This window comes from Sylvia atricapilla, chromosome 6 (assembly GCF_009819655.1).
Source record: "Sylvia atricapilla isolate bSylAtr1 chromosome 6, bSylAtr1.pri, whole genome shotgun sequence".
In the NCBI taxonomy this organism is placed as follows: domain Eukaryota; kingdom Metazoa; phylum Chordata; class Aves; order Passeriformes; family Sylviidae; genus Sylvia; species Sylvia atricapilla.
In genome coordinates this window covers 61124394-61138948 of record NC_089145.1, presented here as the reverse complement: position 1 = coordinate 61138948, position 14555 = coordinate 61124394, and the positions used below count along the sequence as shown (strand labels likewise).

The following is a 14555-nucleotide window of genomic DNA, read 5'->3' as shown; positions in this document are numbered from 1 at the left end:
GCCCTGCTTTCAGGGTTGTGAGTGGTTATGATGGTGCACTGGGTCATCTGGGACAGAGAGGTGATGGAAATTACTTTGATCCTGTATGCCTTCTAAATTTTGCTACTGTCTGATTTTTATTTGAATTCTGAAATGGCTTCACTTTATTCCTACAGTTGTTCAATTCAGCTCATTTTTTCATCAATCCTAACTTCATAAAATTAGGACTGATAGCATCACTTTACATTTGTATTTGCCATTAGCTGGTTTTGTTGACTGTGCTGAGGTTGACTCTTGTAGTTTAAAAAAGCATAATGCATTGTGCTTTAGATGAAGACAAACACTGCAGACAAGGAGGGTTAAGATACGTAATTCCCTGTGTTCTTACTGGCTTGGTGAATTTGTGATTTAGGTAGAGGTTTCTCACGTGTTTATTGTGGCTATTTTTCACCATCACTGGAAGGACGTATTTTTGTGTATTACAGCTTGAACTCCTTCCTCCTTTCCTTTTCTTCAATTTGGTTCCTTTCAGGGCTGTGGAAGAGAATGTTACAGATTTTAAAGATCATATTTTTGGAGCGGTGTACAGAATTCTGTTGGTGTGGGAACTCCATCTTCATTTGCCATTTGTATTTTCTAAGCACTCTGTTGTCTTTTACTTTGGTACAGAAAGTATTTGGTGTTGTGCAACTCTGTTCCCTCTCTGGTTTTCTTCTTGTTTCTTTATCCTTTGAAGATGCTTTGAACGGTCATGGTATTAGTGGAATAATTTCTCTGTTTTTCCTCAGAGACAACATACTTATCTTAATTTGGTAGATTTAAAGTGCATTATCTAATTTGCATGAAAGTTGTTCTTTGATTTGCGTTCATGCATATGTGAGATACCGTATTTGCATTATGATTCCCTCATTATTAATCTGTGGCTTCCTCGGGATAGAGAGTGTAGCATATTTTTATTTTTCCTCTAAATAAATGTATAAAACACACACACATGTTAGTGCCAGCCACTTACAGAATTCTCTGTGGGTGGGAGGAAGAGCACTGGTAATGATGTTTTGTTTGTGGTGGGTTTGCCCAGATGGGGCATGAAGAGCTGTAGTTTTGCAACATCTTGAGCCTAAGAGAGGCATTGATAAGATATGTAAAATAGTATTGGGTTTTAATTTTACAAGACTGATTTCTTCTGCTGTATCACAGGTCCAGTAGCTTTCTTGAGTCAAAAGGGAACTAGAGGATTCCTAATGGGTGTAAAAGCAACACAAGATATGTCTTATAATTCCAGTAATCAGTGAAGAGACTGCCAGCCTCACAAAACCTTGGCTGTAGCAGCAGTTTTGTGTGGGTGCTTTTCCTTCTTTAAAAGAAGGTGGAAAAGGAAACTGTGACTTCTGGTTTTATTAGTCTTAGCATACAAGGAAAGCACATCTTATTTAGCATAATCATCTGTAACTTTGCTCATGTTGCAGTCATCCTTCAACAAACTCATAGATGAGGAATGTTATGATAGCTTGAAAATGTGGTGCCTATTTCTGCATAAACACCCCTGCTTTCTTCAGATGCAAGTTTGATCTCCAAATAGAAATCCAGGGTCTGGAGAAAATAGCTTCGTTCATTCTGTTGTTAATTAACTTGTGTTGAGTTCTACTTCCTTACTTCTGCTTTATTCTTCTGTTCCATCTTTTGCATGAACAAATCTTTCAGGAATGGGTTCTTTAACATGTATTGAGCATGCATGCTTTGAAAAGTTAGAAACATCCTTACACATTTTCCAGCATTTTAAACAAATGTTTTTAAGCATTTTAAACAAAAAACAGAGGGTTTCACATGATGTTATGATATTTGCTATCAAGTATAGTATGAACTAATGATATTATTAAATATAAGGTTTGTGATTCCTTTGCATTACCTAGTTGCTAAATTGAGAAATCTAACTCTGTGGATTTGTTTGATCATTTTAGCTAAAGGAGCCATAAATTTAATAAATATTATTGGAGATGGATAATTAGCCTCCCTAAAGAGTGGGAAAGTTGATTATTCTCTCCCTTTGGAGTGTGAGGGCTGTGTGGGAAGCAGCAAAGAGCATCTCTGCTCCAGAGGCGGTCTCAGAGCCCTGCACGAGCGTTTCTGCCTCGTGGGGAAGCTGCATTGTGTGGGCTGACCATTAAACTGGGCTGTCTGCTGCCCTCTCCTTATTAACCTTTAGGTGAAGTCAGTGGTAGTGAAGTGTGACAGCTTGACAGCACCAAAGACTGATCCTGTCTCAGCTGGCAGAACCAGCTCCAGGTTGATACTGGAATTGTTCTGTTTGCTGGAATTTGTCACATCACCCTTTCATTTGGATATTGAGCTGCCATAGCAGTGAAAACCATTAGCAGTATTCCAGTGGGAAGCTGGCTGAGACTAACAAATAATTTCACATCTTAGTGAGAATCCTTTAATAATTACAGTAATGAGTATTCAACTGACTGTGTCTGTAAAGGAGATGGAAAGGTAAAAGGCTTCAGGTTTTATTTCAGTGCTCCTAATTTTCTCATCTTCTGAAAGTAACTTTTTTCCCCCCATACAAAGCACAGATTATAATCTTTGTAATAATAAACTTTAAAAAGGTTGTTAACAGGACTCAGAAAGGCAATTAGGTAATATAAGCAAAGTGAGTACTATTTTTTTCTCAAGTCCTATAAAAGCAGGAGCATTGCCATTGCTAGTCATACAGGAAATTACTTTCGTCACCTCTCAGATTTAAAATCAACATAACATAGAGTTCCTACCATTTTTTAATTGCCTTATCTTATAAATGGTATAATTTTTCTGAATGTTTGCATCTTTCAGCAATATATATGTCCTAATTATCTCTTGAATGCCTTTTTCAGGTAGGACTGAAATGCTTATTAAAGGATTTTTTGTTCATTCAAATATTAATTTTCAAAGAATTGTAATTATTAGGATTTCTTTTGGCAGCAGTATTTTGATAGATTACTTAAAATAAAACCAAAAAGCTTATTTTTGTCTCTGCTGGTTAAACATTAAAAATCTTATTTTTATTCAAATTGAATAGGAAAAAGTAAAGGGACGCCACCAACCTGAAGACATTTGGAATTTTGAAGTTCTTTGTCACATGACACACCAAACTTGCAAACTAAATTATTTACTCATATTGGTGGCAGTGTCTCACAGACTGGGGTGTAGCCTTGTGCACAGCTGTTTTATAGCAGTGTGTGGGACTGACCAGAACCAGATCTTGGCTCAATAAATAGTAATATACAAGAACAGGGAGTTCCCTCTTCAGAAATGAACATTAAACAAAGTAAATGGAGAATTCCAAATCAGCTTTTAAAAAACATTATTAATGTGTTATAAAACTGTGCATGGTTTAGCATGGAAAAGAATTGTGACTTGTGTAAGAGTTGTGACTTGTTAAGCTATCTGAAATTGAAAGCTGAGTAGGTATGGTGCTGTTCTCTTGTCTTTTCTGAAGAGAAATGATCAAAAACCAGTGCTGCAGTACAAATTGCATGTAGCATGCAGTTTAAGTAGTGTATCTGTATTCTGTCATTGCTCTTTGTATACATGTTTCTTTACTCCTGTTACATGTCTTTTACTTTGGTGCACACCACGGAGTCAAGGCATCTGATCTTTCCTTTTGGTTTAACAGTAAAATACAATGTTTTTCTCACTATTGGAGCTCTCTTTCTTCTCTGCTGAAGGTACATAATTAGTTTCTGCAGTAAATTTTTGAAGCTGCTTTATGGGAGCCATTTGGGTAATAGTCAATTTTACTTGATTGAATTCTGAATGGCAAATATTTTTAATACCAGATTTTGATGTAGGTTTCCTCTTCAGTTCATGCTGTATTTTGATGTTTTAGATAGCTTAAGGGAAAGGCAAGTGGGTTTAGGATAGGTTGAAAACCAGAAAAAGATCCAGAGTCGCACCAGTGAGGATTTTAAAACAGTTCTTTGCATGTTGAAATAGTCTGCTTCTGTTGTCAAAATAAATGTAATTGACAAATGCAAATTATTGTCAAGGTTATCTTAGTTTTGGGCACTTCTGGTACTTCATTATGAATTGTCAGACTCAGACTCTGTAGACTTAATTTAAAGACCAAAATATAGTATGAGTTTATACATTAATACCTCACACTTTCAATATAAATTTAAATTTCATTCTTGGCTTGTGGAGTTTGATTTAACACACATTACCTGTTGAAGCTGTTTTGATAGTGTATTCAGTGCAAGTTCTTTAAATTGTATTGTTTCTGAAAAATAGTTTCCAGGTATTCAGGAAAAAATTGTGAAGGATAAAGGCTTTGCAGACTGGGCTGTCTGAGATCTGGCAACAGTGGCTAAGTGAACACTAAATACTAGATTAACTGCTTAGTTCTTAGACCAATTATTCTGAATAGGAAGGACAAACCAGCCCAGTGTTCAGCTGGTGATTGCCAAAGCTGAGAAATTAATGAAAAATGGTACTGCATTTTCTCCTCTAGGTATTTCTTCTGAAAAAAGTAGGTGTTCAAATCTGCTCCTTAACATCCTCACTTTCAGGGGGAAAAAGTAAACAAAAAAATGGTTTGGGGAGCTGATTTTCAAGTAATCTCACTCTTGTATTTTACCTGCAGTAGAATTACTCTTTTACCCAGTTCTCCTCTTTGGATTAGGACCTCTCATTTAAAAAAAAAAGTAATATTCATTTGTCAAAGAGACTATTTGGACTTTCCTCTTCCTTAGTACAATTCTCATAATAATCTAGACATGATTGGCAAATGCCCTTCAAAGCAGGAGGTGGAATAGAGTTGAGCAGAAAAATGCTAATTCAGATAGCCAAGAAAGAGTGTGGAATGGCAGTGCCTGTGAGGGGTTAGCTTTTTGTTTAGGCCTGTACTTTGCAGATAGCGCTTGTTCACAGATGTTGTTGTGAATGTTTGCAGTGTTTTCTCTTGGCTAGATAAATTCTCCATTGTAAATTGCATTAGAGTGACATATGTGTTCAGTTTGCCACAACCAAACCCAAGCGTTTTAGCACTGTGAGAGTTGTCATTCCACATCTTTCCCCACGTGATCTGGTGTGAAATGGATGTTATAATACTTACTGATCAGTATAGAGGAGGGCTGTTTAGCTTTAGGGTGACAGCTTTATCCAGCATGTGGTACTTCTCTGCTCAGTTGTTCCACTGAGCATGAGGAATACTGCTGTAAGATTTCTGTTCTCTTTTCATGTGGGCCATTTGGCAGTGTCCTGATGTCTTATTACCTGTTCTTGGGCAGATGGAGGATGTTGAGCAGTTGTTCAATAACTCCTCCAAGAAGGAGGTAGCAAGCCAGGCTGGAGGTGTGATGCAGCCAGGATCCAGCCTCTGGGACAGTTCTGAGCTATATTATGAGGTTGAAGTGAGGATTCTGTAATGCAAAATCACACTCATGGTTCTTTTAAGATGCTGTTTGTGATGAGATGCCACACACAAAAGCTAAAGGGATTTCTTTATAGGGTTTATTCAAGAAGATGAACCATTTTCTAATGTTAGATTATCTCTAATTGTTTGCCAATTGAAATTACAGCAAAGACAGAAGTCTTTGTTCCTGCAAGACCTTTTTCTGCAAGGTCTTCAAGTGCAAAGATGTATCAGTAATTGTAGGAAAATTTTATCTATGAAGGGGTGAATTTAACAGAAGGTCAGAGGGGATCTGAAGAGCTCCATGGTAGAGAAGAGTCAGGTTAATCAGGCTATTTGTGACTGGAAGACATCACCCAGAAGTTTGAATTTAATGCTGCAGAAAAGGTAGTGAAAACTACAAGAAGTGCATGAGTGGTGTGGTCAGATCAGGCCATCTACAGCTGTACTGAGGCCTGAATGTGGTTCCTTGCCAAGAGTGTTCAGTGCCTGTCAGCCAGCAGATATGATTGTTCTGTGTCTTTATCCTCCAGAGCCCCATGGGTCAGTCTCTCTGGTCAGTTATACTTCACCATCTTTGAGGTGGTGCTGTTTGCTAAGAGGCTGATGCAAGATATGGTCTGATACTTGTGTGTGGTGGGATCCTTAATCATCTGTCTTGGATGAGAGACACGTAGTCTGATTCTGAAATCTGTCTGTGAAGACACTAGAGGGGAAAAATTATATATTAGGGGCATCCTTTTCATCCTAAGGTAGAGGTTTTATGGTGCTGCTCATCAGCTGCTTTTTAGAGCTCCGTGTATTTTCTTGGGTACAAATTACCTATAGCTACATTTCACCTTATGCTTTGTAACTCCAAGCATCTAATGCAAGCCTTAATGATGCAGTGGATATAGGTGGTATTTTCTAAACACAGAAATTATAGGCTGTTTCAGTGCTTGTAATTTCCTGAGCACCAGTCATCAGAAAGGTACCAATCTGCTGTGTAGGCACATCTTTATTTTACTGAGGATTAAGGACCTGGGGTTAAAGCAGAAAAGCCAGCATCAGTGTTACAAGGTATTTTTAGTTATAAATATGATGTGTCCTAAGGATTGAAAACACAGTTAACTTCCTTTTTACTAATACAATCTTGCTTGGAGTGCTGAGTCCAGTTCTGGATCCCTCAGTGCAAAAGAGTCATGGAGCTCCTGTAGGTGGACTGGCCAAGAAGAGCAGGGGATGGCAGCATGTCACTGAAGAGGTACTGGGGGCTGTTTAAAGAGAAGAAAAGAAAAGCCTGAGAGGGGATCTTATCAATGTATGTAAGTATCTGAAGGGAGAGTGTCAAAAAGGATCTGGACTCTTCTTGCTGGTACTGGGCAGTAGGAAGAGACAGTGGGCAGAAACTGATGTACAGGAAATTCCACCTGAACATAAGTAGGAACTTTTTTAATGTGCAGTGCATAAAAACTGGAACAGGCTGCCCAGAGAGGTTGTAAAGTCTCCATCACTGAAAGTACTCACGAGTCATCTGGTCAGAATGCTTAGTAACATATTCTAAGGGACTCTGCCTGAGCAGGGAGATGGGGCTGGGTGACCTGCAGTGGTGCCTTCCAGCCTGACCCATTCACAGATTCTGTGTGATTTGGTGAACATGCACCAGCTTTTTGTCAAAGGAAATACAATGAAATTAAAAGAAAAAAATGGAATGAGGAGTAAGTCAGTGAAACATGAATGTGTTCTGCTTGGGTATCCTTAGTATGCTCAAGGCACAGAAAGTATTTTTCTGCACACAACCGCAAACACAGATTTTTTAATATGTTTCAGTGTGCAATGTGATAGCATTACAATTTCTGCAGTTTCTCTGTTCAATTTGTCAGCCTCAGTTTGTCTCATTCAGACACTTGTGTAAAAATTGCATGTATTCCTTCAAGGGATGTACTGTGTGCATGAATTCCATTGTTACTTTATTGATCAAAATAGCTGTTTGCTGTTTGATATTCCCATTAACTGTGTAGAGTCAAGACAGCAAGGAGAGTGTAGGCTGCAATCCTTCTTGCTTGCTATTTCAGTCATTTTCTGAATTAAATAGATGCAAACTTATTCAGGGAGGGGAACCGTGTGGAAAGTCTCATTTGCCATATTTGGGTGGTAATAAAGGAAATAATGCTGCAAATACTTTGAATTCTTGAACTTCAGGTTGGGTTTGTTGGACTAGCAGATGTACCAAAGAAAGAGAGAAGATGCTTGTTTTATGGGGGTGTTGGTGTAAGTCAGTACAAGCTGGCTGTGAATAAATTTTGCCTGTAACTAGCTCAGAGTAAAAAGGAAAATTGGAGAGAAACAGCTGTTACACCCTCAACAGCAGCTTCTTGAGCATGTTGGCTTTCATTCTATGGAAGAAGCCATGGAATTTGTCCACGAGCATAATTCTAGCTCATGTATTTCAGGAGCCAGTGGGGGTTTTTTTCTACAGGCAGTTGGTGCTTGTGGCAGCCCAAACTCTGTAATGTGCCATTGGATGTTTTTGACTTTTTTATTTTTTTCCCTTTGGATGAGAATGTTAGTAAGAATTCTTTGTTAAGCTGCTTGTGGTTCTAGTGGGTGTTTTTGTTGTGCATAGTCTGTCCTTCATGCCATGCCAGTTGTTAGATTCTTAAAACAATTAATAATGAACCAGAAAACATAGACTTCAGTCTTGTTGACTGCATTTTAGGTTCTATGTGAAGATCCAGGGAATGCTGAGCCAGCATCTTCAGAGAAGAGTGTGAATAAAAGTGTGTGTACACACAAGGCACATCTTTCCGATTTTTCTTGGAAAGAAAGCAAGTAGTAAGCATTTTTTTCAAGTATTGAAAGATTTCTGTTTTACAAATATGTGAAAATCTCAAGAACACTGAGTCTAAATTATTTACTTGTGGTCGGTACTTTTAGGGAAAGGTGCATTCATTTTGTGGAATTGACCCTACATTTCAAATGCTGCTTATAAAGTAATGTGTTTGGAGAAATGAGGAGCTAAGGTGATTTCAGTGAAACTGAAATCTGGCTTACACGTTTTTCCTTGTGATGCCATTGGAGACAGGTTGGTTTGGGAATACCAGCAAATTATTTGGATGCCAGAGTTCTTAGCAAATAGGAAAATTGCCTTTTCATGGTACATTACATGTGCCGTTCAGTTCTTGGACTTGTGTCTAATACTGTGTAAGGCAGAGATTGGCAGCTTTTCAGGAGTGAGGTGCCAGATTGTATTTTTCTTTCACAAATTAGTGGTTAAGAGTGCTGGCTGAAAACATTCAGACACGCTGTGGGGCGGTGTTTGGAAACGGCTGGCTGTCAGCAGGAGGATGCTGCAAGGGGCAGGGCTCCTGTTCCAGTGCTGCCACAGCCAGGGATGCTCTCAGCATGCCAGGGCTTCTGGTGCTCTGGTCCCTGTGTGCCTCTGGAGATCTCCCCACCTCTTTCTTTGCCATGAGCCCTTGTGGGAATACACAAGACCAAGAGTAAGACAGACTTAATTAGTATAACTAGTCTGGTGGCTAGGATGCCGTGGCAAGGACAAACAGAACTTTGAGCTTATGAGAAGATGGGATTAAACCTGCTTAAGGGAAAAGATTCAATCAACCCCCTACAATAAAGATGTTGCAAGTTGCTTGTATCATCTTTTAACCTAATTATTGTAAATTATTAGAAATTAGAAATGTAGAAATTATTAACCTTACTAAAATGGTATATAAATCAAATTCTGATCATGAATCAGCTTTCCCATCTCTCCATCAATCACTGATATGCCCTGAGGATTGGGAACTGCAGGCCAAGTAGGAAACTGTCCCCAGCATCTAGAACTCTCTGTTGTAATTGCTGTTAGTGTGAAGTTTGACATAAATTTCTTGTGTGTGGTTGGCATAATGTCACTCCACAGACATCTTTTCGTAATAGAGACTTTTGACACTAGTCTATGGGAAAGCAAAGCTAATCAATTGACCAGTAATGCTCCCTTGTACATTATATTTTTAGAGAATGGGGACATGTATGAACAGTTTTTTGTTGCAAGTTTTGAGGAAATAAGATTTGAAACCCCTGAGCGTTTGGAAAAAGATGCTCTTTGTGGAGTGATGTGGAATATTCTGATATCTGTGTTGGTTTTTCATGCTGTATTAATCAAGAAGCAATAACAGTATGGAATAGTAACCTGTAGGCTTGCTTTACTTTAGAATCTAACTTTGACAAGGAGCCCTGGCTGTTTTGTATGCTTAATAACTCTCAGGAGTACTAATTATCAGGTAACCTGGAGCCATGTCTGAACAGGGAGCAGCACTTTATTCAAACCTAGTACAAGTGTGCATCAGTTGGCCTTTTCCTCTGTGCTATCGTTCATTCAAGTGCACTGGTGTCTGGTGTGACATGGTTCAAGAAAGTGTAGCAGGTTCAGAGAACAGCAGTCTGATTACAGGCAGATTTTTAGAGCAAGGTTTATTGTTAAATGAAAAGCTTTCAAATATAATTATGGCATGGGACTGTTACTGTGTAGATATTCCCTGAGTGCCACCTCTGCAGTCTGTCAGCATGTGGATGGTAGTATGATACTAGATATTTTTTCTCATTTAAAAAGTGTAAATGATTTCTACATAGAAAAGGTTATGGTGAAAGTATCTAAAATATTTTTATCACTTCATACCATATCTTTTATTTTGATCATTGCATAATACAAAACCTGGCATAATTTTATTCCTTGAAAGCATATAAATGTGTGACTACTTAGAATTTAGTAGCAGGTACTAAATATTTAAAACACTCAGCAGAATAATTAATAATACACATTTGAATGGGACTTCATGTTTTCTTTCCCCAGGAGCTGTGATTGTCTCTACTCCACAAGATGTGGCTTTATTGGATGCTCGCAAAGGAGCTGAAATGTTTAGAAAAGTCCATGTCCCTGTAAGTCTCTACATGAAAAATAACAGTAGATTTTTCTTTATCCAAAATGTAAAAAAAAATTTCCACATGCAGCAATAGGTGAACATTCAGAAATCACTTGAATTTAATAAATTCTTGTTAAAAGGCTTAGAATCCATCTTCTGTCTGTATCAGGGACTTGGTTAAACAGAAAAGAGAGAATTTTCTTGGGCTGAGGCCATAATAATAAATGATTTGTTTGAAATCTGTTTGTTGAATCATGTGGAATGGATCAGATTGCTGAATGGAAAATCTTATGAGGTAATGCATGCCTTTCAGTTATACTGTGTGTCCTCATTACGTGTCCTCTTCAGCATCATCTGTGTTGGGGCTTAATTTTTTTTGAAATGTAGAAAAAGCATTTATTAGTTTTTTTTAAGAAGCGAACTCCAATTTTAGTGGAAATCTGCATCTATCTAGTTACTTTTCCATTTGAAGGGCTCTGTAACTATTGTGATAAGTAGAGAGCTGTCTAATCATTGTTTTCCATGATGTTTGTAGCTTATATCTTAGCTCACTTGTTTGAGAAATGAGAAATTTAAGAATATCCACAATTAGGAGAAGATATTAAACAGGCTAACATCCTTGACTTGCTATTTTCTCTGGGTGCTACAAGTTGCTAAGTAACTGGATGTAGTACTCTAGAATATGTTTATGTAGAGATTCATTTTCGCTTCGAAATGGGCGGTTGATGAAAGAGTATGGTTTGAAATGCTTCCTTATTGTAAACTGTAAGGAAAAAAAAGATGTTTTCTTGCTAACCTGTGTGAAGGTCACTTTTAGTCTTTCTTAAGAAAGGAAGTTCCTTTCATAGCTACTGTTTTCCTGATTAAAGAAATTCATTATTGCTAACTATTCTTTAAGCATGTTTGCATCAAAGTGACACTATTGTGACATGGATAATTTGCTGCCAGAAGGAAAACAAGAAGAATAACGTACAGAACATTTTGTTTTGATTTTATGTTTGGGTTTGCTCAAATGATTGTTTTCTTCAATTTAAGTTGTGTTCGAGTTAATACTTCACTGAATTTTCCTTTTGTTTTCATGAGAAATTACCAAGATTTCTTTCTAAAACTGCTTTGTGCTGTGTCTTTTGAAGAAAGCGGCCTCCAAGAAAATTGTGCATTCTAGGATGGGCTTGGCTAATACTGATTTGACTAGTGGAAAGATCAGATATTAAGAATGATCTGTTTTGCTTCACTGGAATTACCAGATCCTGTCAAATCAAGTGAGAAGTCACAATAAAGCTGTTACACCACAGGTTGAGTTGGAGTGTACTCGAACCAGTTTTCAGGCCTTACCTTTTCATCGTGCTGCTTTATTTTATTCTACCCTGTTTCATTCTATCCTGCCCTGTCTGTAGATGTGTACAAATGTGTCATTTACTAGAGTTTTAAAGCAGTTTCTGCATATGTACTGCATTTCTAAATGTCAATTAAATATAAGGATCTAAAGAATGTGAAGTGACATAATTTTTCACGGACAGCTTCAGACCTGAGGTTTCTGGCAAAGATGTGGAGTCTGCAGGTCTGTGCTAAAATTACATATCCAGATTACATAATTAACTGAACTTTGAATTTCCAATCTCTAAAATCTTTCAGAAATCTTTCTAAAATCTTTCAGAAAGTGCTGTACATACAGGCCTATATATTCCACCTTCCCCTCACCCCACTGTTACTAGTTATCAAAGACTCAGGTGACACATGTAGTATTACCACAGTAAAGTCACAATTGTTAAAGGTTGTTTGTCCTTTATTGAAGTGGAAGTAAAATGACTGGAAGTAACTAATGAAAATCTGGCAAGGAGACTCAGCATTAAAACCAGGTTTACAGAGCAAAATCCCTATTTTCAGTCTTAGGACACAGTAATTAAAAGAGGAGTGACATTTCTTGTGCAGTGGAGCACATCTACACTTAGAGTGAAGAAAAAATTTACAAAGTGTTGCTGACTCCTATCACAAGTTTCAAGATTCTTGTCTGGTGTGAGTTTGGCCAATGTTTTCTTGCCATTCCAAAGGGTGACTCAAAGTGAATAATTTTGAGTATTTAAGGAAAAACCTGCCTATTTCACCTGCTGAGGCTGAGTTCAGTTCATTATAGTTTATCATATCAATCATATTCCTGAAAGAAAAGACTAGGCTTTAGTTAAACCTGCAACTTTTCTGGAAGTTTCCTTGAATTGGAAGCTTATTCTGTGGATTTTGCAGGTTTCAAAAAACTGCTTGAATAAACTCAGCTGTGTATTTCCTTCAAGTTATACTAAAATGGATTATTTTGCTGTGTTCTTACTGGTATTTCTGAAGCACCCAGAGTAACCAGCCATGATTATGGCTCCATGTTGGGAGCAGATATTAGAGGCAGAAATAGCTCATTAGAGGATGAAAGGTAAGAAGACAGAAATATTCTGCAAGTTTACTTGAAGCACTTCAGTGTGGAGTGACTGATCACAGGGACAGTTGATGGCAGAGGAACTGTAACCCTGGTCACTTCAGTCCCCACCAGACTGAAGTCAGCCCCATCCATCCTTAAGTACAGTGAATTTATAACTGAAGTGGGTTTCTCAGGAACTGTCTCCTAATGGAAATACAGAGAGCTTCCATTTCATCACTGTATTTCTTTAACTTAGATGGTTGTATATTTGGATTTAAGCATGATTTATTGTTTAACCAAGAGGTTAGCTGAGCACAAGAAATATGTAAACATTCAGAAACTGTGTACAGATAACTCTTAATGAAGGAGTTCTTAATTTCCTGTTTCTTCTTGCCAGATGCCTCCTCATTTGAAATAAGGATTAGACTAAATGGAATGCAGCTCCATGCTGCTTCCACAGGTTAGCTCCTGTATTGTGCTGCAGACAAGTTTTCATTCATGTCATTCCTGAGCCAAATGTGCCAAGCTCACCAAGGACTAGAATAGAATTCACACACACTTACAGAATAGTTGGTGTATATAACAGCTGCTCTGAAGCTATTACACATCTATTATTTGAGCAGGGAAATGAGGGTTATTACTGACTTCATTAGCAAGACCTATTACTTTGTAGATTTAAAAGCTCTGAAGGTCGTAAGGAGCTCCCTTCTGTAAATATATGTGTAGAAATATGCATAGTAATAATACACTTCAGCAGTAAAGTTGTGTGTTTGCAAATATTCTGTATTATATGTGGTATTTTAAAGTGGCATCTTCATGGTCCAGAAGAATAAATGATATATTATTAAATATGCACTATTTATTGGCTGACAAACAGGACCAACACTGAAAAATTAAAACTGTGTGATGCTGAAATATTGTTTGCTGTTAATAAGGTTTGTTTAAATGGAAATAAAAAAGGCCTCTAAAACTGGTCTAGTATTGGTGATACAGCTGTATCTCAGCTTTTCTTTTGTATTGGCTGAAGGACTTCTTAGTTCCTGGGTTATTAAATTGGAAGTAGATAAATTTTTTTAAACATTATTTTTTCTTAAAATAATTTTTTCTTAAAAAATTTTTTTCTTAAAATTTTGCTTTAAACCATCTGAGAGTTTTACATAAGTAAAGGGAGATGTAGCAAATATACTTCATGGCTGTATAGAAAAAACAGGTGACCATCTTTTGACAAATTTCAGCTTATAACTAAAGAGAACTTTTATTATGATATTGTAAAATAATATACTTTAAGTTCAGTACCAGAAGTTGTACCTTCACTTTTAATTAAATAAATATATGTTGGTTGCATTGAACACTGCTGTTTCCTCCTAGACATGTTTCATTAGCATAGTGGGTATTTTTTTTCTCTAACAACTAGAGACCACCTGAATTACTGGCAGGGAGAGTTCTTGGCAGGTTAGGTTTGTGCAAGAAGTACTTTTTGTTATGAACCAGGCTGTTGGTCTTCGAGAGGTGTAAACATGACAAAACTGAAATAATGCACAGCTGATGGTGCCACTGAGATGACAATAACAGCTGATGATATTAATGAGTCTGATTCCTATTTTAAATAACCACTCTCTGTTGGTTCTTAGTAGATAATTTATTCTGTGTTATCAGAGATGAATAATGGAAATCCCAGTGCTTGGTTTGAACATCCTTTCCTTTCCTTCGACAGGTTTTAGGACTGGTTCAAAATATGAGTGTGTTCCAGTGTCCCAAATGTAAGCATGAGACACATATTTTTGGAGCTGATGGCGTAAGAGATCTGGCAAAAACCCTTGGATTGGATATTTTGGGTAAGAATATAGAAATGGGTTTTTTTGAAGAAAAAATTAATGGTGTG

At 37.4% G+C, this 14555-nt stretch overlaps 1 protein-coding gene across 3 annotated transcripts in view; it reads left to right on the top strand.

Moving 5' to 3' along the window:
- The window catches only part of NUBPL (NUBP iron-sulfur cluster assembly factor, mitochondrial), an 80097-nt gene that overhangs the window by 52377 nt on the left and 13165 nt on the right, over positions 1 to 14555 (top strand). For all 3 annotated transcript variants that reach the window (XR_010743893.1, XR_010743892.1, XM_066322136.1), the window contains 2 exons: positions 10200 to 10285; positions 14388 to 14508. Coding sequence is in view for 1 of the 3 variants with exons in the window: in XM_066322136.1 (XP_066178233.1) it covers positions 10200 to 10285; positions 14388 to 14508 (207 nt within the window). In the remaining 2 variants the exon portion in view is untranslated. The remainder of the gene's footprint in view (positions 1 to 10199; positions 10286 to 14387; positions 14509 to 14555) is intronic.